Source organism: Acipenser ruthenus, chromosome 44 (assembly GCF_902713425.1).
Source record: "Acipenser ruthenus chromosome 44, fAciRut3.2 maternal haplotype, whole genome shotgun sequence".
NCBI classification, from domain to species: domain Eukaryota; kingdom Metazoa; phylum Chordata; class Actinopteri; order Acipenseriformes; family Acipenseridae; genus Acipenser; species Acipenser ruthenus.
In genome coordinates, this window is record NC_081232.1 from 8,244,461 (window position 1) to 8,272,062 (window position 27,602).

Below are 27,602 nucleotides of genomic sequence, written 5' to 3' on the forward strand. Positions count from 1 at the left end.
TGCTAAAAAAGACGCAACAGAAAAAAAACAAAAAAAAAAAACATGTTTCCTGGGACTCGGAACTTCAGGCATTACGATTTGACTGGCCAAAGATAAGGCTGGTTTATTGAAGTTTACAAAAAACGTGTTTGCTTGTTCCGATAACCTTTTATCTTGCTTTTTTGTTTTTTATTATTAGCTTAATTATTAGCTTTTTGCTGCATTACTCCCCTTCATTCAAATCATTTTCTTGATTTCAGAGCATTTTGTTAATGGCACGATGTCTGCAACACACAAACCTGAAATGTATTATTTTTGGTATAGCTATTGTGTAATATATATATATATATATATATATATATATATATATATATATATATATATATATATCACCTTACAGTACAATAATACGACAAAAAAAGACAATGATGATACCCAAAAATAATCTTAATATTTTTCAAATAAAGTAGCCGGCGCAAATATAGTGTTAGCGGTGGACCGCCGTCTTATTTAATATCCTGTAATATTATTAATATGAATAATCTTGGAGAACGATTACTGTCGCCACCTACTGTTCAGATTCGGCTATTAAAACTGCTGTGCACACTTAACCTTTTAAAATCTCTGCATGTTAAATATTCTTGAATCTTCCCGTGTTCCTGATATATTTTGCAATACATCCAATAATACCTTTTCTATTTTTCTTCCGTCACCTATACCATTAAAAATATGGAACTATTGCAATCCCTTAATTGTTTCCACATATCTTCTCTCCCCTCCAATAATCAAACACATTCAGTCATCAGATGCTGTTTCCTTTACACAACATTCCACCCTTAACCCATTCTCATGCATTCCAATTCTATACAGGTGTTCCTTTAATGTTGAATGTTCTAATAATTCTAGAATATTCATTTAAACCATCCTGCACATCCATATCCACTTCCTCTTTCTTCACTCCTATTTTAGCTAACGTATCCACCCTCTCATTCACATCTAGTCCTATGTGAGCCGGAATCCATGCTAAAACTACATATAACCCTAAAACAGCAGCATTCTGAAATGTATTTATTTCCTTCACTAAATCTCTTCTATCACCCGCCCCTCCATTTTTAAACCGCCTGTGATCCCGATAAGGAATATGAAACGATGACTACTCTGTTCACCTTGACATCACAATCCATTGCAATGCCAATATAATCTATCAATTCTGCTGTCATAATTGACACAGCATCTGTAATATGAAAATGCTTTCCCACCTCAAATTCCGCTTTATAAGAAGCTGCTGCAACCCTGCCCTTACCTGTATTTTTTGACCCGTCTGTAAACAACTTGCAATCATTTTCCAATACATTTACCCATCTCAATTCACCTCTGTCCTTCACCTGCGAGTTCTGAGACCCCCACGGACTCATATTAGAACATACTCTTTATAATCTCAATCACAAAAGCACATGACAGTATCTCATCCTGATCTTCAATATCTTTTTGAATTCTCACCCCAATAGTTTTATTACACTGTGACGGAAATATAATGAGTTCTGGTTGTAAATCTCCCTCTCGACACGTGAGGGCGCTAAGTAGCGAAAGGGAAAGGCTTTGGACAGGTTGGCCTGACAGTTCATTCCCTGGGTCGGGAAGTCAGTCAGCCTGGAAGAAGGCGAGACTCCGGTGCGGGAATGTATATTGACCTGGAAGGTAAACGAGGTAGCAGCTGCAGGTAATAGAGTCAGCTGAAATCGTTTACCAAGGGCTCATGCATAATCACATAAAGGGGCTGGAGAATTGTAAATCTTTTCCTTGTATTAAGAGTATCGTGAGTGTTTGTTTGTTTTGTTTGTCTTGTCTATAATTGTTACTTGTGTGTTTATAGACGGCTAACACATTCCGGAGCTGTCTCTAAGAGCCAGCACTGAACCCGGAACAGCACTGCACGATTTGTCACTCTTTAAACTGTATCCCCCACCACGACCACTACAGCACACACCCAGGACTGGGGACCGTGGTTGTATATTGTGGGAGAGATACTGTGTTTCTTGTTTAGGGCTGCAGTTCCAGCCACATTCCCATGTGTTTTGACAGGAAGGAATTTATGTCTGTAAAGTTGGACTGTTGAACACCTTTACAGATTCTTTAGCTGCTGAAAGCCATGTCACTATATCAGCTCTGAAGCCAATCCTTCATCATCTGACCAACAATCAGCTCACAGAAGAGACTGATGACAGTGAGTTGGCCAAGCACATGAAGGCTGCCATAAAGGATGATCTGATTGCAAGGTACTCAACAGACAACATCAACAAACTCATTGATATTGCTGGTTTCCTGGACCTCAGATTCAAGGACAGCTTCTCTGAAAATGTAGAGGACATAACTGCCATCACAGCAAATGAGGCAGTAGTCACTGCTTCTGTTAAATTGCCCCAGGAAGAAGTACCCACAGGAACAGAGAATGCTGCACAAGGTAGCCCAGGTGAAGGCTCAGCACCAGGTAGCCTTTGTCAGCTACTGAAGAGCATTACCACAAAGCAGCAGCAGCTGCAGAGGAAATGTGTTGAAGTGGAGGACTCCAATGAAACCAGAGCCAGGAGTGAGATCTCTCGCTGTTTAGCTTTGCCACAAATCACTGCTGAAGAGGATCCTCTGATGTGGTGGAATACGCATGCAGCAGATCTACCAACGTTAGCGAGTTTGACCAAGAAAATCCTCTGCATACCTGCTACAAGTGTGCCATCTGAACGGGTTTGTAGTTCTGCAGGTCACATTTCAACACCATTTCAGTTAAACTTAAAACCAGAAAAACTGAATATGTTGGTGTTTTTACACCATAACCTAAAATGAAAATTCAAACGCAAGGGCATGTTGACAGTAAATGCTGGTGGTGGTGCTTGTGTTAATGCACTAGTTGGGTATAAAGTTAAACTGAATTTCAGGGAGGCTGTGTGGTCCAGTGGTTAACGAAACAGGTTTATAAACAGGAGGTCCACGGTTCAAATCTCTCCTCAGCCACTGACTCATTGTGTGACCCTGAGCAAGTCACTTAACCTCCTTGTGCTCCGTCTTTCGGGTGAGACGTAGTTGTAAGTGACTCTGCAGCTGATGCATAGTTCACACACCCTAGTCTCTGGAAGTCGCCTTGGATAAAGACGTCTGCTAAATAAACAAAAAATATTGAAATAAACTGTTTGTCGAAACTTTTGACTAAAATTGCTACCAAATTCATATTGTACTTAATTATATTATACAACGAAAACATCTTTAAGGTTAATAGTTTATTTGGCCTCAGTTCAGTTTCAGGTTGAATACAGAAATGTATACAGACAAAGAAAAATAAATATATCTTTTTTCTAATAAATAGATTTTTCTTTACAGGACAAAAAATATAAACTCCATTCTATATTATTAAACAAGTTGAGCATATTCTTCTATTCTTTAAAATATACTAAAATAGTAGAGAATTAAGACTAAGAATTTCTTGGTTTTGGAGTTTCTATGTTAAAAAAATAATAATAATAATAATTAGAATAAAATCCATGTTCGATGCAGCTGTTTTGTATTTGCAACAGGCCGCCACATTTCTGGAGTAAAATAGGTTTTACGGGAGTGATTCACTGAATGTTTTGGTTGCAAGTATTTCTGGCTTCACAGTATTTTGTCCCAGCACTGTAAAAGATACTCCAAGTGCTGTCGCTGCTTTCAGAAATCCTCCGAACACGGCTCAAACTCTTCAGCGCTCCCCTTCTCACAATCCATGTACGCTGCCATATATTTTTTGCAATCAAATACGAATATAAAATAAAGGTAGACAAGCAAAACTGCAGAAATAATACAATGACATACTCTGTATATACTTGAGATCGTTGATCGTCTCCAGCTCTTGTCAATGTCTTCACAGATAGAGAGGGATTTGTGCACGAAACGCAACTGGATAATAAAGTCACCTGATGATTTCCATCTCTCCTCCCCGACTTCAAAACACACACACTAACCCTGCCTCAGAGCATGAATACAAAGAGATCAGATTGAAAATAAAAACCCCAGAGAACAGACGGCAAACCTTGACGTGCGCAGGCAGGGCGTGGTACTGCAAGTGCTCTTTCCTTTGATGTGCATCCTGGAGCTGAAGAGGTTAATGTCATGTTGAATAAACTACTGTATCTCTTTGCTGGATTGCTCTGATATCGTGCAAAGACAACGAGAATACAGATTATACAGCAATTGTCTTGGAAACAATGTGATTTTTAAAATCTCTCTTGAACACTGATCACGTTTCCTAATTTAAAAAAGTGACTATTTAGTTTTGGGAGCTTGTATTAAACTGGGTATATTGAGCAGTGCAGGGGACTTCACTGGGCTTCACGATCACATCTTATAACGGCACTGCCTGTGCTGGACTAGAAGCCTTGGACTTCCAGCTGTGACCTGCTCGTATTTTAGAGCCACAGACCGACACAGAGCCCTGCAATCACACCAAGAAGAACTGCTCCTAAAACCCACCAGTGGTGTCGTTGAGCCGGAACCACGACTACCTCAGTCAGGCCCGACCCGTACAGTCTAGGAGTGAAAAACGAAGCACCTGTATTCTCCAGCATCTTCCTCCCTGACTCTCCTCAGCAGCAGTGAAGCGTTCCCGAGCTGCAGCTCAGAAACAAACAGGCTGGTCCTGTTTACATACTGAGGGGACTGATCGGCAAGCTGGTCTGTGTTGTCATGGTAACCGTAAACGATGTGGTCCGTTTCTGTTCTTCTCCAGGTCACAGCTGACTCCTCATCCCAGCCTCCAGCTGTGTATTTGAAGGTGCAGCTCAGGATACAGTCCTGCCCCTCAGAACACTTCACTGAGCTCGGAACTGTCGCTGCTCACACTGCCAGCAACCAGTGAGACACACAGAATACCAGGGTTTAGAAACACACACACATCACCAGGATTCTAAACACAAACAGGGTTATAAACACACACAAAGGGTTATAAACACACACACACACAGGGTTATAAACACACACACAGGGTTCAGCACATTTATGACTCGGACACTCACTGGGACAGTTTGCTCCCAGGCTGCCTGATGTGATCCGGTGCCAATGAAACAAGTTCAATAGCGAGCAGAAACTTGAAACAGAACAGAAGACAAGAAGAGGAGAAAGTGGCGCATCAAACTCAGCGCAGAGAGCAGGACGAGAAGGGCACACATTGAAGCCAAGAGAAAAGAAACCCTGGAGTACAATACTGGATCAGGGGTCTTACTGGATCCAGGGCAGCTCAGGTGAATTCAGGGACGCTTCTTCTCCTGCAGAGTCCATCCTCTTTGCACGCTCCGTCTGCATCTCTGTACCAACACACAAGAGAAATCTTAAATTCATACCACGTTACACACTGGAGTCACTAAATATTCAAAGACTCGTCTGTCTGTTTATCATTATTATTACACATCACAGCGCTCTTAGTTATAGACTATATACTCCAGGAAAGTTTCATGAAATTAAACCCACAAGGAAAGGGCCATTGTGAACGCCTACAGATTCACAACCAGAAAAACTACACTTCCCATGAGCCTCTCTTGCAGGTTCACTTCAGCAAAAGGGTGCACAGGGTCTCCCTCCCATTTCTCCAGAAGGACCCAGAGCCTATAGCAAACATGCCTTCTTTGAACCCTTGTGAATACACGACAACACTGCTGGCTGCACACACACACACACACACACACACACACACACACTCGGACCTGTCTAATTGGGATTGCTGCTGAAATGGGATACAACTCTGGGAGACGGTTCTTCACAATGCTATTGACGTTGTTTAATTGGGACGTCACTTTGTTTAATTGGGATGCAGTATTTTCAAATGATGAATGGAGATCGCTTTTCAGAGCAAGACAGGTGGTGCAGCGCTGTGCAGGGAGTGTGTCATTACACTGTGACTTGAGTACATTGAGTAAAGCATGCTGAGCTCCTGAAGGAGGAGGAGGAGGAGGAGGAGAAGGAGGAGTCTCCTGTGGTTTCTCAGGCTGCTCTTGCAAAGAAATTTGGCGTGTCAACATCGCAGGTGCGATTCACTTTGTTTAGGAATAATAAAAAACATTGTTTCAATGATGTATTTAACATCTAATCATAATGTGATGTGATTTCATTTGCTTTCTTTTCATTAAGATTCAACAAAGCGTGACTCGGGTCGTCTCAACTGGCTCTCGTTTAATTGGGACAGCCGCTTATTCAGAGCGTTCATTTACGTGTTGAAACACCTCACTTCTGTTCACTGTAGTGGCACTGAAGGGGAAGAAGGATAAAATAAAATAAACTATAAACCCTTGATGGAAGCTTTTACATATTTTGTTTTTAGCAATGCTAAATATTTAGCTAAATATCTAACTGGCCAGCTAAATCTGGAGTTTGTATGCAAATGAGCTCCACCCTCTTTGTGCTTTCACGTGATTTGATTGGCTCTTGGAATGCTGAAATATGCATATTTCTCAATTAGCATTACAAGAGTCAATCAAATTGAACTGCACCTTCTACTACACAGCTGGAGGCTGGGATGAGAAGTCAGGTGTGATCTGGAGAAGAGCAGAAACGGAGCGCATCGTTCACAGTTACCATGACAACATAGACCAGCTTGCCGATCAGCTCCCTCAGTATGTGAGCAGGACCAGCCTGTTTGATTCTGAGCTGCAGCGCGGGAACGCTTCACTGCTGCTGAGGAGAGTCAGGGAGGAAGCTTCGCCAATTCCATAAAGTTGCCAGAGAAACCTCACAAAGTCGCTAGATGTCGCTGTTTAGACATTCTGAAGTCGACAAAAATGTTGCTAGACAATTTACCACTCCTCTCGGAATCGCTTAACCAGAGTAAATACCAATATAAACAATATTAAATGTGTTAATGATGGCTGATCATTTTAAATGTGTTATATATGTCTGGATTATCTGCCTATACAGAGTCAATGGATTATCTGCAAACACAGAGTTAGTTTAATGAACTTGATTAACATTCTGCATCACTTATCATGGATTTAGTACATTATGTTTGTTTAAATAATTGATGTTGTTTGCTTCCGTTAACAAGGGGGCAGCTGTAGTTATTTGCATTACGATTAGCAGGTCACTCGTGATCTCTGTGGTTCACAGCCACAGCCAGTCTCCCGCAGTAACTTTTCAAAGCTGCGCTGGGCTGCGCAGGATCTGCACAGATTTCTGTGGGTGGAGTTGAGTGACGTCACGCAGCAGCCCTCGCAGAACTGCGGAAATCAGCCGCACAAGAACGCGACCACTGATCCTGCAGTGTTGTGTAATAATATACAGATAGAGACTTTAGAAGCTGGGGGTGGGGTCCCGCAAGAAGGCTTTTTTTTTTCTTTTTTTTTTTTTTTTTTACTCATATCGTAAATTACCAGAACTCCACACACACACACACACATGCCTCCTTACCCCACTAACACGGGGCTTAATATTGTAATTATGTAAAAAAAATATATATATCGCAGTTCTGAGACACAGAGTTTGCATCAATTTGATTCGCAAGTGTCATTTCATTTGCAAATTATTTTAAATTAAGCAGTGAGACACTACCAACATGTATTTGTATTTCTCAACGAAAGAAAATACAACACAGGACAGGCTCTGTTTGATAAACTGTAACTTTAGTCAAACTCGTTCGAATTTCACAGCCAACAATCAACTAATGGGTCAGTAGGTGAGCAGCATCAACGCCATAGACAAACAAATTACAGACTGTATTTTTAAAGTTTTCTAGACTTTTGGTAAAACGGGTTTCAAAACTGGCTGTGATTGACAGTAGTAGTTTCGGCACAGTGAAATGAAAAAAGAACAGCAGCTCGCGTCACATCGAAATGCAAACGAAGCAGAAAAGGAAATGGAGTGAAATGTGAAAAGCAAGTGGCAAAAGAGAAATAAATAAATAAATAAATGATTAATGAATTGATTCCTAAGGCAGCAGTGTGGAGTAGTGGAGGGTCGTGGGTTCAATCCCAGGTGGGGGACACTGCTGCTGTACCCTTGAGCAAGGTACTTTACCTAGATTGCTCCAGTAAAAACCCAACTGTATAAATGGGTAATTGTATGTAAAAATAATGTGAAATCTTGTAACAATTGTAAGTCGCCCTGCATAAGGGCGTCTTCTAAAAAATAAATAATTTATTTATTTTTAATTTTGCTATGTAATATCCTCCATAGGAACGGGCCACAATGAAATAATCAGATATGCGTCACACCCGTTAAACCTGCAGGGAAGTCAAAATTGTACAGTTGCGAGTCCTGACTGCATTAGCAAGAATGTCCACAGACGGCGCTCATGATACAATTCCAATAACTGCAGGCTCGGTTACGTCATCACACCCATATCACGTGACAAGTCGAACTCGGACATCATCCCCTCTAGTTAGGCCATCCCCTCTAGAACACGCTGAAATCGAAACTAAAAAAAGGTCGTTATTTTCCTGTATTTTGTACACAGTGATAGCTTCGTGTTTAATTATATTGCTTTTGCCAACTATAGTACATGTTCAAAAAAAATGTAATCTAATCAGACTCAAACATATTTTGCTATCGAAGGGTATTGAGCACGAGCATTACCCCGTCTTCAAAGCCAGACCACCGCAAGAAAACAAGGGCAGGATAAAGACAGAAATAAATGAATGAATAAACACATAAATTAATAAATATAACGAGACAAAGCATTGCCTTTGCAAACACTAAAACACATCTTTAAAACACTTTGCTTTAAACGGTTGCCTGTATTCTCGGGTGCGTCTCTCTCTGCTCAAGTCGAGTTCTGCTCTTCATTCCTGTCATGTCTGCGCTAGAGGAGCCATTTCATTGGTTATCCGTTCATTACCTGCGTGTCTGGCGGAGTCTTCGTACTTTTGTCCAGTGGTATTTATTATTCCAAACCCTTGATTCCGCTCAAACAGCACCCTGATGACGATGCTGCTGCTGCTAAAAGAAATTTAATTGGCTGTAGCGCTGACAGGAGGAGCAGACTCGTCTGAAGTAGGCAGTGACAGAAGACTGTCACAGGGTATCGGCTGTGTGAACACTGCAGACACGCGTGGAAAGGTAAAGTGTTTTAAAGTTGTGTTATTGTTTGCAAAGGCAATGCTTTGTCTCGTTATATTTATTAATGTACGTGTTTATTCATTTATTTCTGTCTTTATCCTGCCCTTGTTTTCTTGCGGGGGTCTGGTTTTGAAGACGGGGTAATGCTCGTGGTAAATACCCTTCGATTGTAAAATCTGTGTTTTAAATACATGATTTGTTTATAAAAGAAAAGCAAAGTGTGTTTTGTTCAGCCTGATTCAATTACATTTTATATATAAAATACGTTTTGTAATTTCGCTTTTGTGTTTTTTAAATATTGGGAAATGTTCGGCATACCCACTTGTCTATTTATTTATTTATTTATTTATTTTTAAACATGTCGCATATAATATTAAGGTGAGCAGACTTTAACTTTTGGACGGGACAGTCCCTCTTTTGGAACACTGGTCCCAGTGTCCCCGGAACCTTGGGTCGCTCATTTTGTCCCGGTGTTTTCACAGAGCATCGTCGCGCCGGTATAACAGAATATTGTATTTTCATGCAGGCTGCTGTGTTGCCATATCTAACTTATTACAGAACAGCGGGAAGTGAGGGTGCTGGGGGTGCGGCCGCATCGGGAATTTAACTAGTTTATGAATGAGCATTTGCACTGTCTGCAAGAAAGTCAGGAATCAACTGTTTCAACCAATTGTATTGCAGTGTGGGTGCTGGCTTTTAATGTTTCAACCAATTAGCACTAGGCATTGCTATGCAAGGGCGGGCAGCCCCAAGCACTGTCATGTGAGAGACAGTGTTTACAGATCCTGACCTAGCAGCCTCGGTTTCGCTATGATAAATGTGCTTAACAATGTCGGATGGCAAAACATAAAAAAAAAAATCTCCAACTTCTAGAACCACTTTTAAAACATGTCAATATATTTCTCAATAAAACAAACCATAACCTTCCTGCGTTTCTTTATAGTAGTAAGGATAATCCGCATTCCCTATGCCTTATTTTAATTTAATTAAACCAAAGAAATGGTACTTTAACTTTGTATTGTTAGTGCTGCTGTCTTCTCTGTCATGATCTTTATTATTATTATTATTATTATTATTAATATTATTATTATTATTATTCACTATACCCTTTTGTAACTGTTACTGCAACAGCCCAGGCAAATGACGCACGATTATTTCCAGCAGTGGGCTCTTACTAGTACTGTATTTGTGATTTTTTTCTTTAGTAATGGCTTCAAGTAGAAAGTGACATTTATTTTTTCGATAAGAACTGAAGAGACGCTCAACCGTTAAAGGAAGGCAGATTAACAAGATACGTCTGTTTCAATGGATGACGAACTGCACGTTTAATGTGTAGCCTCCAGCAGTAAATCGTTTTTTCCAGTGACCATTGTTGATTGTTACATTTTGACTTGATTGACCTGAGTGTGGAGTAGTGGTTAGGGCTCTGGACTCTTGACCGGAGGGTCGTGGGTTCAATCTCAGGTGGGGGACACTGCTGCTGTACCCTTTAGCAAGGGTAAGAGCAAACCCAACTGTATAAATGGGTAATTGTATGTATGTATGTGATATCGTGTAACAATTGTAAGTCGACCTAGATAAGGGCGTCTGCTAAGAAATAAATAATAATAACAACAATAATAATAATAAGCTTCTGCAATACAGAACTACTAACGGTGTAATCTCGCCTGTTTAAAAACTAACTGAACAGACCTGGTGTGCGGTAAGAAATCAGTTCAATTACGAGCAGATAAAGCCTAAAAATATATATTTGAGTTTTGTTTTGTTTTGTTTTTGTTTGAAATCAAAACGTTAGCTTTTTGGATATTGTTTTTATATAGCGTAGTTATTGCAAACATTTAAATACGTGTCGTTTCTGAACAGGCTACATAATTGCAAATAGTCGACTGCAATGGCATTTATACAACTGTTCAGTTTGTGATTAGACCTATAAAACATGTCAAATAGAATGAAAGCAGTTTATCACCGAAGACTATAGAATGTATTTTACTTGCATTTTACTATTTTAAAAGACATCTACAGCACAAAACAGGCTGTGTTTAGTATGTCATTGGATTTTATTCATGTAACCTCTGATTTGCAACTTTGTGCCGCTGTGTCTTATTCCTTATGAAACTCACTTGGTCTGTGCATATTCTGATGGTGATGCTGTAGGAGCGAGCAGTTTATAGAATGGTCTGTTAGAATGAGATGTATACTGTACCACATACATAAATGAAACAAAATATATTTGTTTTAGCTTGATTGATTTCTTTGTTACAAAGGAATATAGATAGAGAGAGAGATAGATTTAAACTGCCGTCTGTCTTGTGTTTCCAGTTGCAAGCTTCTGTCTTGTTTGTCCTATAGTAACCCCTGTTCACTTTCAGCTGCAAAACTATACATTTACATGAAATGCAAAAAAAATAACAATAATTCCACACCATCTAAGGACATACAAATAAATATATGAGAGTACATTCGGTGGTGTGATGAGGGCATGTCTATGACATCACCTGCACATGCACAGCTGGCTTTAAAACCACTTACTAGAGAACAAGTAGATTATTGGGTTAATTGAATCCGACTAACATCTGATTAGCCTGAATTAGTTAAACCAGCTACGAGGAACAGGGCCCAGGGGTCTTCCCAGTTAACACCTACAAAAATGCTATTCCTGTATGCAACAGCAGAGGGAACAGAGACATTGTCACTTTGAATAAGAGACCTGATCTTCTTATTGTTATTCTTTTTGTTATGAAAAAGGTAATCATGTCCTATAAATATATCATTTGCACCTTTGGTTGCACTCTGTAAAAGCATTCTCACAGCACTGGGAATGGCATCAGAAACAATAGCATATTCCTTAACTGTGACAGGAAATGGAAATTCGGATAAAAACTCTGCAGAACTGAAAAGTTGGCCTGTAAGGTTAAGAAGATGACTAAGTAAGAGTATATTCTTATCAAACCAATTGGGAAAAAATAAAGACTTATTTTTGTATCTAATATCTCTGTTGTTCCAAAGGAAATATTTATGAGGTGAGAAGTTATGTTTATAAATTAGAGACCAGCATAAAATAATCTGTTTACAGAAATTTGAACATTTTTTATAGGAATTTTATTAATATCATAATTACATAAGAGTATGAAATTTAAGCCACCTAAATTATTAAAGACGTGGGCAGGAATACAGTTCTAAATTGAGGCAGGACAAAAATAGGTTTAATCCATTTAATTTTAAAAGTCTTGTTTAGGGAGGAAAAGTCTAAAAAGTTTAGACCCCCAGATTTATAATCATTCATTAAAACAGATTTGTTTATATAGTGGGTCTTGTTTTTCCAAAGGAAATTAAACAATGTTCTATCAATTTTTTGGCATATTTCATCAGAAACATGAAGTTATAGTGCCGTAGATCAGTCTGGATAAATCATCCGCCTTAGCCACTAAACTTCTTCCCCTCAATGATAAATCTCTTTGCAGCCATACATTGAGTTTGTGTTGTACACTGATAATGAGTGGGTTAAAGTTTCTGGAGATTCTTGAGAGTTGGTCTTTATTAATGTTGATTCCCAGGTACTTTACATTTTCTTTTACAATCTCTGCATCTGTACATTTATTAGCTGTGTGGAGTAGTGGTTAGGGCTCTGGACTCTTGACCAGAGGGTTGTGGGTTCAATCCCATGTGGGGACACTGCTGCTGTACCCTTGAGCAAGGTACTTTACCTAGATTGCTCTAGTAAAAAAAACACAACTGTATAAATGGGTAATTGTATGTAAAAATAATGTGATATCTGTATAATGTGAAATAATGTATAATGTGATATCTTGTAATAATTGTAAGTCGCCCTGGAAAAGGGTGTCTGCTAAGAAATAATAATAAAAATATGTCTGCTAAAAAATGTCTGCTAAAAAATAATAATAAAAATATTAACAGAGAGGCGCTCACATTTTTTATATTGCGGAACAAACTGGAAGCTTTTGAAAAGAGGAGTATTGCATCAATAGCTTTTGATACTTGTGTTTTGTCTCTTAAGAAAAGTGTTGTATCATCAGCTAATTGACTAATAAAGACAATTTTATTGGCAATTGAGATTCCTTCTATTTGGCTTTTCTTAATTTGAATTGTTAATAGTTGCATGGCTAATAAGAATAAGCCCTGCCGAATACCCCTGTTTGCATTGAATCATTGAGAGGTTCCGTGTTGTAATTTGATGGAGCAATTACCATTTCTATGAATGGCTTTAATGAAGCCTTCACCAAAACCAAAAAGATCAAGGGCTTTAAAAATAGAATGCTGCTCAACAGTGTCAAAGGCTTTATAGAAGTCTAAGAAAAGAACAAGGCTGTCTTCTGATACAACATCAGAGTAATCCAAAATATCAAGGACTAGTCTAATAGTATTTGCAATGTGTCTATGTTTCATAAAACCAGATTGTGATTTGTCAATTATATTATTAAGAACATTCTTAATTTTCTTTGCAAATATTAGAGCCATGATTTTATAGTCGTTATTCAAAAGACAAATAGGACGCCAATTGTCCTCTTTTGAGGGTTTTGGAATTAAATTAATTAAGCCTTGTGTCATAGAAGCAGGAAGACAACCCAATTCAATGCTCTCCAAAATACTTTGTGAAGGAAAGAAGCCAGTCCTTTGGAAAATGCTTTATAAAGTTCGGAAGTGAGCCCATCATTACCTGGTGACTTATTACTTTTAAGGGTTCTAATGCAATCTACAACATCCTCTTGTGATAGGGGAGCATCACACAGTTTTTTGTTATTCTCATCAATTGTCTTTATATTTTCTTCAGTTGATGCAAAAAAAGTATTCTATTGAATCCAAAGAGATCTTAGATTCATATATGTTTTCACCCTCTTTATTGAGATCCATTTACACCGAATTTAGCAAGTAGTTGGAATTCTTAGAACCACTTGAATGTTGAATGCTTGGTCTTAAGCACAGCAGCAACAAAACTATTTTTAGACACAGTGCATGGATTAGGGGTAAATTATCAATATACCAAAGGATTTTTAAGGATGACAAATAATACAACCCAAATAAATAAATAAATAAAATAGAAAGAATTATCTGCATGATGGTGTTTAGATTTGCAGCCTTGCCATACACCATATTGTCTCATTAACATTAGGTTTTGATCAAAACGTACCCTTGTGTTAAAAAAATAATAATAATAATAATAATAATAATAATAATAATAATAATAATAATAATAAGGACCAGTGGGTTGTGGTGAAATGTAAAACCCAATAAGATCCCAGTGTCACATGCCTGCTTATTTAACTTTAGCAATTGAGGAAACTGTAATCTCTGCAATTAGATTTTGCACCGAAAACATATTCCAGCAACAGTTTCACTTCCCAATACAATCATTCTATTAACCTGAAATATAAACAATTTAACACATTCAACCAGACCTCTAAATAGGTCAAGGGAAAATATCTCCTCTCAGCTGGGCCCCCTGTCTTGTAAGTAGAATTCCCTACAAGTAATAGTTCTAATATGGATTGTCTTACAATAATTATTAGTAAAAGCATATGGTGAATAAAGCAATTAAACATTTTCATTTAGGGACAACATGTGAGATGTATTTACTACAGATCATAACACTTTATTGTTGTATGTCTTTCTATTGTCACGTGACCAAAAACATGTTAAATGTATAAAAGGCAGGTTAGACAAATAGACAATCTATTGCCATTTAGATGTTATATACCTGTCTATGTATTATGAAAGCAGTTTAAAAAAGGGATGTGTTAATGAAGACGCTGTGGTACTAACTTGCCCGATGACCTTACCACGATAACATTTTTTAAGACGAGACATGTTCAGGTGCTAGACATGTACTAGCCTAGTAGGCTACTTGTAGTTAACAACTCTATATAATCAACAGTTTAAATATTGTCTTTCAGAAATTATCCTTTGTAATTAATTTATTATCTTTTTATACTGAAGCTATTCAACAATAAGTTAGTATTCCTTAATTTAGTTGCATATTATTACTCTCATTGCATACTACAATCGATAACTTGATGACCTATGATTATTTATTATTATTATTATTATTATTATTATTATTATTATTATTATTATTATTATTATTATTATTATTATTATTATTATTATTATTATTATTATTTACCGGCTGCCTTTATCCAAGGAGCTGTTTTCATACTAAATAAAAGCAAATACAATTGTATCTCCCAGCTCAACACCCCAAAACACCCAATCTATTTATTCATTATTGCTTATTATGTGTTTATTTTGCTTCCGTCTCAAATAACTCTTAAGATATTTAAATAGGTAGACTATAGTATTTGTAATGTTGGATTGATACATTAAGGTTTAGGCTTTTATTTGAATATGAACAGAAAGAAACAATATGAAACAATATGCATAATGTATAAAGACAGCAGATATCTGAACCTGCTTCTGAACAAGATAAATCTATACCTTATTTTTAACAGTAAAACATAAGCAAATAGTAAAAGAGAAACCTCCTGTAGTTCTATACTGTACATGTTTGATATGCATCAAATAAAGATAACCATGTCCCCAACGTTACATAAGATTCTTTGGTACCGACTGGTGTCAAAGAAACCTTTTCTTTCATAATAATACATCACAAAGTACCATTTGTAACACTTTGGGAAGTTTAAACAGACAGTAGACTACAATATACTATTATTATTCAAATATACACATAACTCTTCTCCTTGTTCCCCTCTTTATTTTTGTGGCTCTGGCATAGGACTAGTAAGTGGTATATAATCAGAATACGGTATGTGTACCACAACTTGACCTGTGTAACGTCAGAAAATGGGACGCTGTCCTTGCTTTGATTGACTACTGCATAAGTCACTAAGAACAAGCCAAATTATAGTTCATCTCCCAAATCCTAGATGTTTACAATGTACCCTATTTGTTGCTCATCAGTTAAAGTCACATACATTTGATGAATAGTGAAATATTATATAAAAATTACTTTAAGGGACCAACTCAGTACATCGTACCCCTTTCAGGTGGACATTTGCTTGTTTTCTGAGCTAAAATCATTTACACATACCCAGGTCAAGCACAGTACAAGGTGGACCATTTTTAAACACCTACCCCCAAAATAACACCAACCCGATGTTACAAACCTACCAACATAACAATTTTGGGAGAATATGAAGTTAAACAAATCCATGCATCAATCCATTATTAAAAAATTAAAGTATGTATAACTTAAAGTATGGATATTTTTAACACAAACTTTGGGGCGACCTGTCATATTCTGACATTCACAATACCGGGGAGCATTTAATTATTTTGTATATAAATAAATTCAATTTAATGAGAGCTCAACACTAAAGAGTGTATACAATAATTTAAAGAAATAAGGCATTCTGGGCGTATAGATATCTGCGTTTATCATGTAAATAAGGATGTATTTATTTATGTAATTATTGACACCTAAGGTTCAAACCTGTATATCCACATGCATTAAAAAAATAAAACATAACATCTGGAACACATTGTAAAAGCATATTGTAATTATGTTCAGTAAAATAACGCATTGAAAACGTATCTATAAAGGAGGAGTTTCTAATTTAAGGTACATGATGACTGCACCTATCATCTCACAAATACCAGGGTTTGTTCATGATTCTTAAATACACAAAGTAAAAATAATGCACTTGTGTTTTTTGGGTGTATATAGAGCATACCAAATATTGTAAAACATGTACCTCAAGAAAATAAATCCATAATAAAGTATTGGAGACTGACCCCATTTCTTTGGAAAGATATAGGCAGGTTCACCAGACCACTCCCCCGAAGAAAGGGATGTCTCTCATTTCAGAAAAGATCTTTGGTTAGAGCTGGGGTCTCTCTCTCTAAAAAGCTGTTCCGTGCCTTTTTCAGGGAATCTAAATACATTACAAAAACCGTAGGCCTTATCCTTTAGTGGAATGCTATACTTTACTTATATTTTCTTTACTCTATATTTAACATGTTTAGAACCCTGCATGCAGAGTTCTGCAAAAACATCATGAAATTACAACGAAAAACACCAAACAATGCATGCAGGGCTGAATTAGGCCTTTATCCATTGATTATTAATATCCAAAAAAGAGCATTCAAATACTGGATTCATCTAAAAACTAGTGACCCAAACTCAGTCCATCATAAAGCCCTGCAATACCAAGAGCTCAGCCCAGAAAAGAGTCCCCTCAGCCAGCTGGTCCTGAAGCTCACCGAGCTGAGCAACACTGACATCAGTCAGCTTCAGGACAGCACTGCAAAAACAATTCCAATTAGTGTAAACCAAATTATAAAACACCTGAAACACTCCTATCTGGACCATTGGGATACAAATACTAAAACACAAAACAAACTAGAGTGCTATCGGACCCTAAATAGAAATTACACCCTGGCAGATTACCTGGTAACTGTCAGAAACACAAAGCAGAGGCAGATCCTGACCAAATACCGGCTCAGTGACCACAACCTGGCCATTGAAAAAGGCCAACAGAGGCAAACCTGGCTGGCCAGGTAGAACAGGCACTGTGGTCACTGTGAGACAGGAGAGATCGAGACAGAGATTCACTTCCTGACACAGTGTGAAAAATATAAAAACATAAGGGACATTTTCTTCCCCAAATTCTGCGATTTAGTCCCAGAATTCCCCAAAATGTGTGATACCCAGAAGCTGTCAATCCTGCTGGGGGAAGACAAACACACAGCCAGACTGGCTGGTCAATACGTGGAGACCTGTCATAGCCTGAGGGACAGACCGTGAACACGTCACACTAGAGAGGGAAAAGAGAGAGAGAGGGAGGGAGGGATTCTGTTTTAATATAGAGAGAGGGAGGGAGGGAGGGAGGGGGGATTCTGTTTAATATAGAGGGGGAAGGGGGTACTGTTTGATATAGAGGGGAAGGGAGGGATTCTGTTTACTGTATTAATATAGAGGGAGGAGGGATACTGTTAGTATTAAAAAAAATCCTTGTCTGTACATTTGAGTCGGTTATGCCATGTATGTGCTTTGGCAACACAATTATTTTTATTGTCATGCCAATAAAGCCAATTTGAATTGAATTGAATTGAATTGAATTGAATTGAATTGAATTAAATTGAATTGAGAGAGAGAGAGAGAGAGAGAGAGAGAGAGAGGGAGCACTTTTTCAGAAATTGTACTCTGGTAGAATTTGTTTTGTTTTTGTTCCTTTTTATAAATATTTAATTTAATATCTGTTATTTTGTGATATGCTGTTTTAAACTTTCTTTTTCATTAAGTGTCATATATATATATAAAATGAGAAGTGACAATATCTAAAAAAATATAAATTATAAAGGGGTTATTACATCAGGATATGCAATGTGATTACTGTGTGTAATGTTTGTTTAAATGCTTTTAAATGGTGAATAAGGTGTTTTCTTTTTTTTTGTTTTTTTCTTTATGCTTTTAATAACTTCTTTTTAAACTTTCTCTTTTCATTAAGTGTGTCTTATGTAAAAAAAAGACTTTAATGTTGTCTGCACAAAGCATAAGTTAACATAAGCATTTATAAAAACTTGGGTAGCCCACTATCCCCTGATTACATAAATAACATATTAAACATGGATTTTTTTGTCCATATCTTATTAAAAGACGTGCCATAAGTTTATAGGTATATATATATATATATATATATATATATATATATATATATATATATATATATATATATATATATATATATATATAATTTATATATTGTTGGAAAACATGGAACAAGTATTGAATAGCAGTTTGCTACGCATGAGGAATGACAGGGCTGTATTCATGTTATTTTTCTGAAAAGTGATTTAACATTGGATAGAAAAAACTGTTAGTTCTAAAAATGCAAGCACTGCTGTGATAGATGAAAGCTGGCTATATACTCTGGGTATATAGATACTTGCACTGCATTGACTCAGAGCAAGCAAGAAATAATAGCAGCTTCATTGAGCAATGGATGGTAGCAGAGAGCTGAGAAAAACACCAAGTTAACGTATATTTAACTATATTTAAACAACCGCACATTAGAAGTAAATTGAAGGCAATCTGGTAGAGCAGTTACCCTGAAGTTATGACAACTGAAAGGATTATTTTGTGTCAAAGCAAATGACTGGCCAGCAGCAGAAGGTTGTACAAACAAGTCCTTTGACCTCCTGCCCTGACATGAAAGACATTTGCCCTTCGGGGAGTCCACTGTGGGGTATAAAACTAATTAAACAGGTTTTTGCTTAGAATATACAGCTGGTTTATGAAGGGGTCATAAAGCTAGTCTTCAGGGGGATCTGGAAGGAGCCAGACACTTCAAAGGGGCTGATAAGAGATTTGTAGATTTGTATAAACTAATCAAGAGAAACTTGTTTTTTCCTGATTGGAGTGTACATGGTACATAGTGACCGGAATAATGCATTGTCCCTTTCCCATTGGTTGAGTGTTATAGGAAGAGGAGGAGAGAGACACCTATGCAGAAGGGTATTTAATGTCATGTAAAAGATGTAACAACTGGTAATCGGTTCTATACTTGAACTGGTTTCCCTGCATGCATGAAATAAACTTAACACTGATTAAGAAATGGCGTCTGTGCAGTTTCTTAAGAAACATCGATACTCACGTTTTAAGTTACATCATATATATATATATATATATATATATATATATATATATATATATATATATATATATATATATACCTATATTCAATAAGCATATCTGTCTTGTAACCATCATAAAATCCACGCCCCCCTCATTATATATTCAGAAATTCACAAATACACGCCCCCTCATCAATCAAACTTTTGACAGAAGCTATAGTAATATTACTACTTAGAGTGTTGGAAATTAGCCAAAAATCTATTCTAGATTGCTGAGAGCGAGATTTATTACACCATGTGAATTCCTTAATCTGGGGGAATTTATTTCTCCAAATATCCACCAAATCAAGTTCATTAATAAGATTATTAAATGTGTGATCAGTGTTATGAAAGGATTTAGGAGGCCGTCTGTCAAGCATCTCATTCACCTCCAATCACAAGCTTGATATTTGGGTATTTATATTGCAATTGCTTAATTTTACCCTCCAATGTTTCTATTAAGTAGTTTCTTTCTTTCTTTGTATTATAACCATATATATTCAATAGTAGTAAGAAACAATCATTAAGTGTAACTGTTAATAAAATAAAATGGCCATGTGGATCGGTATCATGAGATAGAACTTTCCCATTAAATCTATGTTTGAGAACAATAACTCTTGCAGCATGAGCCGAGCCATGTGCCATCCATATATCTTCTCCCCATTGAGATCTCCAAAAATTGTTATCGTTACTACAGGAATGAGATTCTTGTATAAAACAAAAGTCTGAATTCAAGCTTTAAGCATAGAGAAATAAAGCATTTAGGATGATCTCGTAACCCCCTGGCATTAAAAGAAACTATAGAAAGATTAGAAATTGTGAAATCGTAACAGTGGCCTACTTTAGCAATACAACAGTTATCTGCAAACGCGGCAGGGTAAAGTCAGAGGGCGGTCCGTTGTTACGTCACGGCTGCAGGTACAGGGGCTTTTGGTTGCCGAGCAACAAACAGTAAATGCCAGCGGGAAAATAAAACTCTTATGACAGAACTGAAGACACCGAAAAAAGACAAAACTGAGGAGCCAAACATTATAAATATTTTTTTATAAAACCTAATTGTAACCCCCGCACCATCACAATCACCCCGACTCCTTTTTTTATTATAAATTTTGTTAAAAACTGTTAAAATATAATATATGTACACCAAATAAAACGTTTTGCTTTATCTTTTAAAAGTTTGTCTGCAGTTAATTTATCAAAGAAAATGCTTACATTATAGTAGCAGGTGCATAATTATTTTCAATGTGGAGTTTAGCACAAAAAATATATATTACCTCATTTCCGTAATTTATGTATATTTAATATTCACTCTGTAATCTCATTTGTACACCCGCAGACCTCCATGCTGCAGCTTTTTTATTAATATCTCAGTAACTATTAATTGTTGTATTATACAACGCCGGGAAATCTGAAATTAAAGCGAACAGCTTTTCATTCATTATATTTTTTTATTTCTTCCTCGCAAAGGAACCTTCTACTTTTCCCTGATTGGCTGTTGGTAGGTTACGTCACAACGCTGCAAAAGTAGCAGTGACTCGCTTGCAGCTTGCTTCCTCTTCATGGGTCTGTTTTCAGGCATGAGTCCTGTCTTGGTTCCGTTTTTAGGCAGTCCTGGAGTTGCAGCTTTGCTTAGCAGAGTGACAGCTCCTTGTTTAGCATTCGATATGGAGTGCAAAATGTTCAGTTTTGCTTGGATATTTAGTCTTTTTCACTCTGCTGAGTAGCCACTTTCATGAGATCATGTGTGTATCTTGCGTTTTTAACTCACACTTCCTCACCAAACCACTGTCCTGTCAGCCTCACCCAGTCCAGATGCCCCCCTCCTATCCCTGGTCATCATCAGTTCAGTATTCCTGCCAGGAACCAAGGGGTCTTTGACACAGCAGTTTCATTAATGAGTCCAGTTATATCATTAATACACGTTCCTGTATTATCATATGCAGGGAACATGTCCCACATCTTTCTTGTCGTACCGCCTCCCTTTATCCATGTTAACAGACTCCTGTCTAATGCGCAACTCAACACAATCGTTCTACGTTTTTAACTGAAACTACAAGTCTGTAGAGCAAGTTCCCATGCTGTTTGCAATGCACTATGGGGGTTGTAGTCTATGCTGTGTCTCAAGTCAACCGCTCTCTCGTTTGGATAGAAAAAGGGGTGGGACTCAAGCCTTTGCTTGTGATCATTTTCAATGCTGATGGCTATAACCAGCCCACATATATTATAGCACTACGTTGGGATTGAGAAACGTGATGGTAGAGAAGTCTTTTGAATTGAGAAGTGCCGGTGCTGTGTTACACACCCCTAAACTGGGAAAGTTTACGTCATCACCTCCTTCAGCATGCAGTGCCTGCCTGGGATGCTTAATCTCAGCAGTCATGCTTTTTTGAATCCTAATGAAAAGAAAATGAATGAAATCACATCACATTATGATTAAATGTTAAATAAGTCATTTAAAATACAAATCAATGTTTTTATTATTCCTCAACAAAATGAATCGCACCTGCAGCCTGAGAAACCACAGGAGACACCTCCTCCTCCTCCTCCTCCTCCTCCTCCTCCTCCTCCTTCAGGAGCTCAGCGTGCTTTACTCAATGTACTCAAGTCACAGTGTAATCACACACTGCCTGCACAGCGCTGCACCACCTGTCTTGCTCTTAAAAGCGATCTCCATTCATCATTTGAAAATACTGCATCCCAATTAAACAAAGTGACGTCCCAATTAAACAACGTCAATAGCATTGGGAAGAACCGCCTCCCAGAGTTGAATCCCATTTCAGCAGCAATCCCAATTAGGCGGGTCCGACTGTGTGTGTGTGTGTGTGTGTGTGTGTGTGTGTGTGTGTGCAACCAGGTTAGTTTATAATAAGTAGTGCTGGCGTGTATTCACAAGGGTTCAAAGCTGGGGGGGAGACCCTGTGCCTCCTGTAGCTGAAGTGAACCTGCAAGAGAGGCTCATGGGAAGTGTAGTTTTTCTGGTTGTGAATCTGTAGGCGTTCACAATGGCCCTTTCCTTGTGGGTTTAATTTCATGAAACTTTCCTGGAGTATATAGTCTATAACTAAGAGTGCTGTGATGTGTAATAATAATGATAAACAGACAGACCAGTCTTTGAATATTTAGTGACTCCAGTGTGTAACGTGGTATGAATTTAAGATTTCTCTTGTGTGTCGGTACAGAGATGCAGACGGAGCGTGCAAAGAGGATGGACTCTGCAGGAGAAGAAGCGTCCCTGAATTCACCTGAGCTGCCCTGGAACCAGTAAGACCCCCGATCCAGTATTGTACTCCAGGGTTTATTTTCTCTTGGCTTTAATGTGTGCCCTTCTCGTCCTGCTCTCTGCGCTGAGTTTGATGCATCACTTTCTCCTCTTCTTGTCTTCTGTTCTGTTTCAAGTTTCTGCTCGCTATTGAACTTGTTTCATTGGCACCGGATCACATCAGGCAGCCTGGGAGCAAACTGTCCCAGTGAGTGTCCGAGTCATAAATGTGCTGAACCCTGTGTGTGTGTGTTTATAACCCTGTGTGTTTATAACTCTCTGTGTGTGTTTATAACCCTGTGTGTTTATAACCCTCTGTGTGTGTGTTTATAACCCTGCGTGTGTTTATAACCGTGTGTGTGTGTTTATAACCCTGCGTGTGTTTATAACCCTGTATGTGTGTTTATAACCCTGTGTGCGCGTGTGTGTTTATAACCATGTGTGTGTTTATAACCCTGTGTGTGTGTTTATAACCCTCTGTGTGTGTTTATAACCCTGTGTGTGTGTTGATAACCCTGTGTGTGTGTGTGTGTGTTTATATCCCTGTGTGTGTGTGTGTGTTTATAACCCTGTGTGTGTGTGTGTGTGTTTATAACCCTGCGTGTGTGTATAACCCTGTGTGTGTGTATAACCCTGTGTGTGTGTATAACCCTGTGTGTGTATTTATAACCCTGTGTGTGTGTTTATAACCCTGTGTGTGTGTGTGTTTTTAACCCTGTGTGTGTGTTTATAATCCTGTGTGTGTGTGTGTGTGTTTATAACCCTGTGTGTGTGTGTTTTTAACCCTGTGTGTGTGTTTATAATCCTGTGTGTGTGTTTATAACCCTGGTGCTCCATGTGTGTGTGTGTGTGTCTCTCTCTCTCTCTCTCTCTCTTTCTGTGTTTTTGAACCCTGGTGCTGTGTCTGTGTGTGTGTGTGTGTCTCTCTCTCACTCATTCACTCACTCACTCACTCTCTGTCTCTCTCACTCTCTGAACTTTCTACTCTTCTCCTGTTCAGGCTCTATTGGAAGAGAAGGACTGAGTCCAGGATCCAGTTAAGGAGGAGAGTGTGCTTCACTGGCCCTGCTGCTGCTGCTGCTGTTACCGGGGTATTGGCAATCCTCATACTGGCTGCTGGCAGTGTGAGCAGCAACAGTGAGTTTGTGACAGTCCCGAGCTCAGTGAAGTGTACTGAGGGGCAGGACTGTATCCTGAGCTGCACCTTCAACTACACAGCTGGAGGCTGGTCAGGTGTGACCTGGAGACAAGCACAAATGGACCACATCGTTCACGGTTACTATAACAACAGGTACCAGCTTGCCCATCAGCTCCCTCAGTATGTGAACAGGACCAGCCTGTTTGATTCTGAGCTGCAGCGCGGGAACGCTTCACTGCTGCTGAGGAGAGTCAGGGAGGGAGACGCTGGGAAATACACGTGCTTCGTTAAGGGTACTAGACTGTATGGGTTGGGCCTGACTGAGGTAGTCGTGGTTCCGGCTCAACCCACAACAGCACCAGCTCATGTGACAGCCCCAAGCTCAGTGAAGTGTACTGAGGGGCAGGACTGTATCCTGAGCTGCACCTTCAACTACACAGGTTTAGGCTGGGATGAGAAGTCAGGTGTGATCTGGAGAAGAGCAGAAATGGACCACATCGTTCACAGTTACCATGACAACTGGGAGCAGCTTGCCCATCAGCTCCCTCAGTATGTGAGCAGAACCAGCCTGTTTGATTCTGAGCTGCAGCGCGGGAACGCTTCACTGCTGCTGAGGAGAGTCAGAGAGGAAGATGCTGGAGAATACAGGTGCTCTGTTTCCACTCCTAGACTGTCCGGGTCGGGCCTGACTGAGGTAGTCGTGGTTCCGGCTCAACGACACGCCTGGTGGGGTTTTGGAGCAGTTCTTCTTTGTGTGATTGCAGGGCTCTGTGTCGGTCTGTGGCTCTATAAAAACACACACAGGTCACAGCTGGAAGTCCAACAAGGCTTCTAGTCCAGCACAGGCAGTGCTGTTATCAGACGTGAAACGTGATCAGTGTTGAAGAGAAATTTTAAAAATCACATTGTTTCTGAGACAATTGAACTATTATCTGTACTCTCGTTGTCTTTGCACACTATCAGAACAATCCAGCAAAGAGAGACAGTAGTTTATTCAACATGACATTAACCTCTTCAGCTCCAGGATGCACATCAAAGGAAAGAGCACTTGCAGTACCACGCCCTGCCTGCGCACGTCAAGGTTTGCCGTCTGTTCTCTGGGGTTTTTATTTTCAATCTGATCTCTTTGTATTCATGCTCTGAGGCAGGGTTAGTGTGTGTGTTTTGAAGTCGGGGAGGAGAGATGGAAATCATCAGGTGACTTTATTATCCAGTTGCGTTCCGTGCACAAATCCCTCTCTATCTGTGAAGACATTGACAAGAGCTGGAGACGATCAACGATCTCAAGTATATACAGAGTATTTCATTGTATTATTTCTGCAGTTTTGCTTGTCTACCTTTATTTTATATTCGTATTTGACTGCAAAAAATATATGGCAGCGTACATGGATTGTGAGAAGAGGAGCGCTGAAGAGTTTGAGCCGTGTTCGGAGGATTTCTGAAAGCAGCGACAGCACTTGGAGTATCTTTTACAGTGCTGGGACAAAATTCTGTGAAGCCAGAAATACTTGCAACCAAAACATTGCCAGAAATGTGACGGCCTGTTACAGTATATGAAGTATGTATTGTCAGTGAAATTTGGTTTCTTTTTTTCATAGATGAAAACCGCCTAATAAAAGGCTTGCAAATATTCATATAATATAATATATTTACAGTACTTGCAAAGCACAGCACTGGAGATGAAACAACACATTAGTAATTATCCCTGCATCAGTTCTCCTGTTTATCTAGTTCATTGTTTAAGTGTCCTTATAGCAAAGTCCTGGTTCTATCTAATTGCTTATCTTTGCCTCATTAACCCATTTGAAGATTTCTCTGCTACACGCACCTGACTTTTGGAGAGTCAGTTTTTGTGTAGAGAAGGAGAGAGAAGAGTGTGGTTGCTGTATTTTCTAATCTCCAGATTCAATTGTCATGTTGACTTTAAATGTTGAATTTGATTTGCATTTTCAATATTTATAAATTATAACTGAAAGTACGCATTTCAGAACTTTGAAGTATGTTTTTGTTAACATTTATGTATTAAGGTAAATCTGAAAAAAATAAAAAAATGGTTATATATACACTACCGGTCAAAAGTTTTAGAACACCTCCATTTTTCCAGTTTTTATTGACATTTACGCAGTTTAATGTCTCAATGTACTCTGAAATTAAAGCATAGAACAAATAAACAATTGGAGATAAAAAAGAAATCATGGAATCGTTTTGTTTAACAAAATTTAATCTAAATTTTTGACTCATCAAAGTAGCCACCTTTTGCAGATATAACAGCCGAACACACTCGTGGCATTCTTTCTACAATGGAAATCAAATATTGTTCGGAAAGTTCTTCCCAACACTGTTGCAGAAGTTCCCACAAATGTGTTGCACTTGTAGGTTGCTTTGCTTTCACCCTTCTGTCCAGTTCATCCCAAACCAGCTCGATGGGGTTTAAGTCTGGAGACTGTGCTGGCCATTCCATGATTTGAAGCCTACCGTCTTGTTCTTTTCTTCTAAGGTAGTTCTGACATAGCCTGGAGGTATGTTTTGGGTCATTATCTTGCTGTAGGATGAACCCCTGACCAACTAGGCGTATACCAGAGGGTATTGCATTGCGCTGCAAAATGCTGTGGTAGCAGTTTTGGTTCAGGGTGCCACTCACTCTGTGCAAGTCGCTGACTCTGGATCCAGCAAAAGAGCCCCAGACCATCACGCTTCCTCCTCCATGTTTGACAGTTGGTGTCACACACCGAGGAACCATTCTTTCGCCTACTCGACGGCGTACAAAAACCCTGTGTGATGAACCGAAGATTTCAAATTTTGATTCATCGGTCCATAAGACCTTCTTCCAGTCTTCAGTAATCCACTGGCGGTGCTTCATGGCCCAGGCAAGCCTCTTTTTCTTCTTAGCAATGGCTATCTTACTGCCACTCGACCTGTCAAACCTGCAGCTCGAAGTCTTCTCTTCACAGTTGAAACTGAGACTTGCTTACTTCGACCAGTGTTAAGCTGTGCTTGAAACTGTTGTCCTGTGAGTCGCCTATCACGCAAGCTGTTGACTCTCAGAAACTTGTCTTCTGATTCTGTTGTGGCTTTGGGTCTGCCAGACCTCTTCCTGTCAGAGTTTCCTCCAGTTTCCAAGTGCCTTTTGATGGTGTAGGAAACTGTACTCACTGACACCTTGGCTTTCTTTGCAATTTCTCTAAAGGAAAGACCTACACTTTTAAGGGTTATAATGGTCTGTCTGACTTCCTTTGTTAATTGCCTTTTTCTCACCATTATGAGAGCAATATACTACTTCCTGCAGTACAATACTGTCCAAATAATGCTTAAGAGGGTGTAGTAACACAGTCTGTTCCAACACTGCTTTTATACAGACAGAGGGTTTGTAAGTAATCAACAAAAGTTGGGACACCTGTAGGAATTGTTAGCATTAACGTTGAAGGCTTAATTTAATTCCATTGCTGCAGAACAGCTGTAAGTTGTTAACCCATTACTTGTTCCCTGAAAAAGGCCTTTTTGTATAACTCTGAAATG

At 38.7% G+C, this 27,602-nt stretch overlaps 2 protein-coding genes across 4 annotated transcripts in view; one reads left to right on the top strand and one right to left on the bottom strand.

The window, feature by feature from the left end:
• The window catches only part of LOC117398767 (erythroid membrane-associated protein-like), a 112,211-nt gene that overhangs the window by 47,611 nt on the left and 36,998 nt on the right, over positions 1 to 27,602 (bottom strand). The window lies entirely within an intron of this gene.
• Positions 8,997 to 26,127, top strand: LOC117398803 (CD276 antigen-like). Its single transcript, XM_034914369.2, has 3 exons — positions 8,997 to 9,042; positions 22,869 to 22,950; positions 23,949 to 26,127. The coding sequence occupies exons 2-3, from the start codon at positions 22,871 to 22,873 to the stop codon at positions 24,919 to 24,921; spliced, it is 1,053 nt and encodes a 350-aa protein (XP_034770260.1). The 5' UTR covers positions 8,997 to 9,042; positions 22,869 to 22,870; the 3' UTR covers positions 24,922 to 26,127.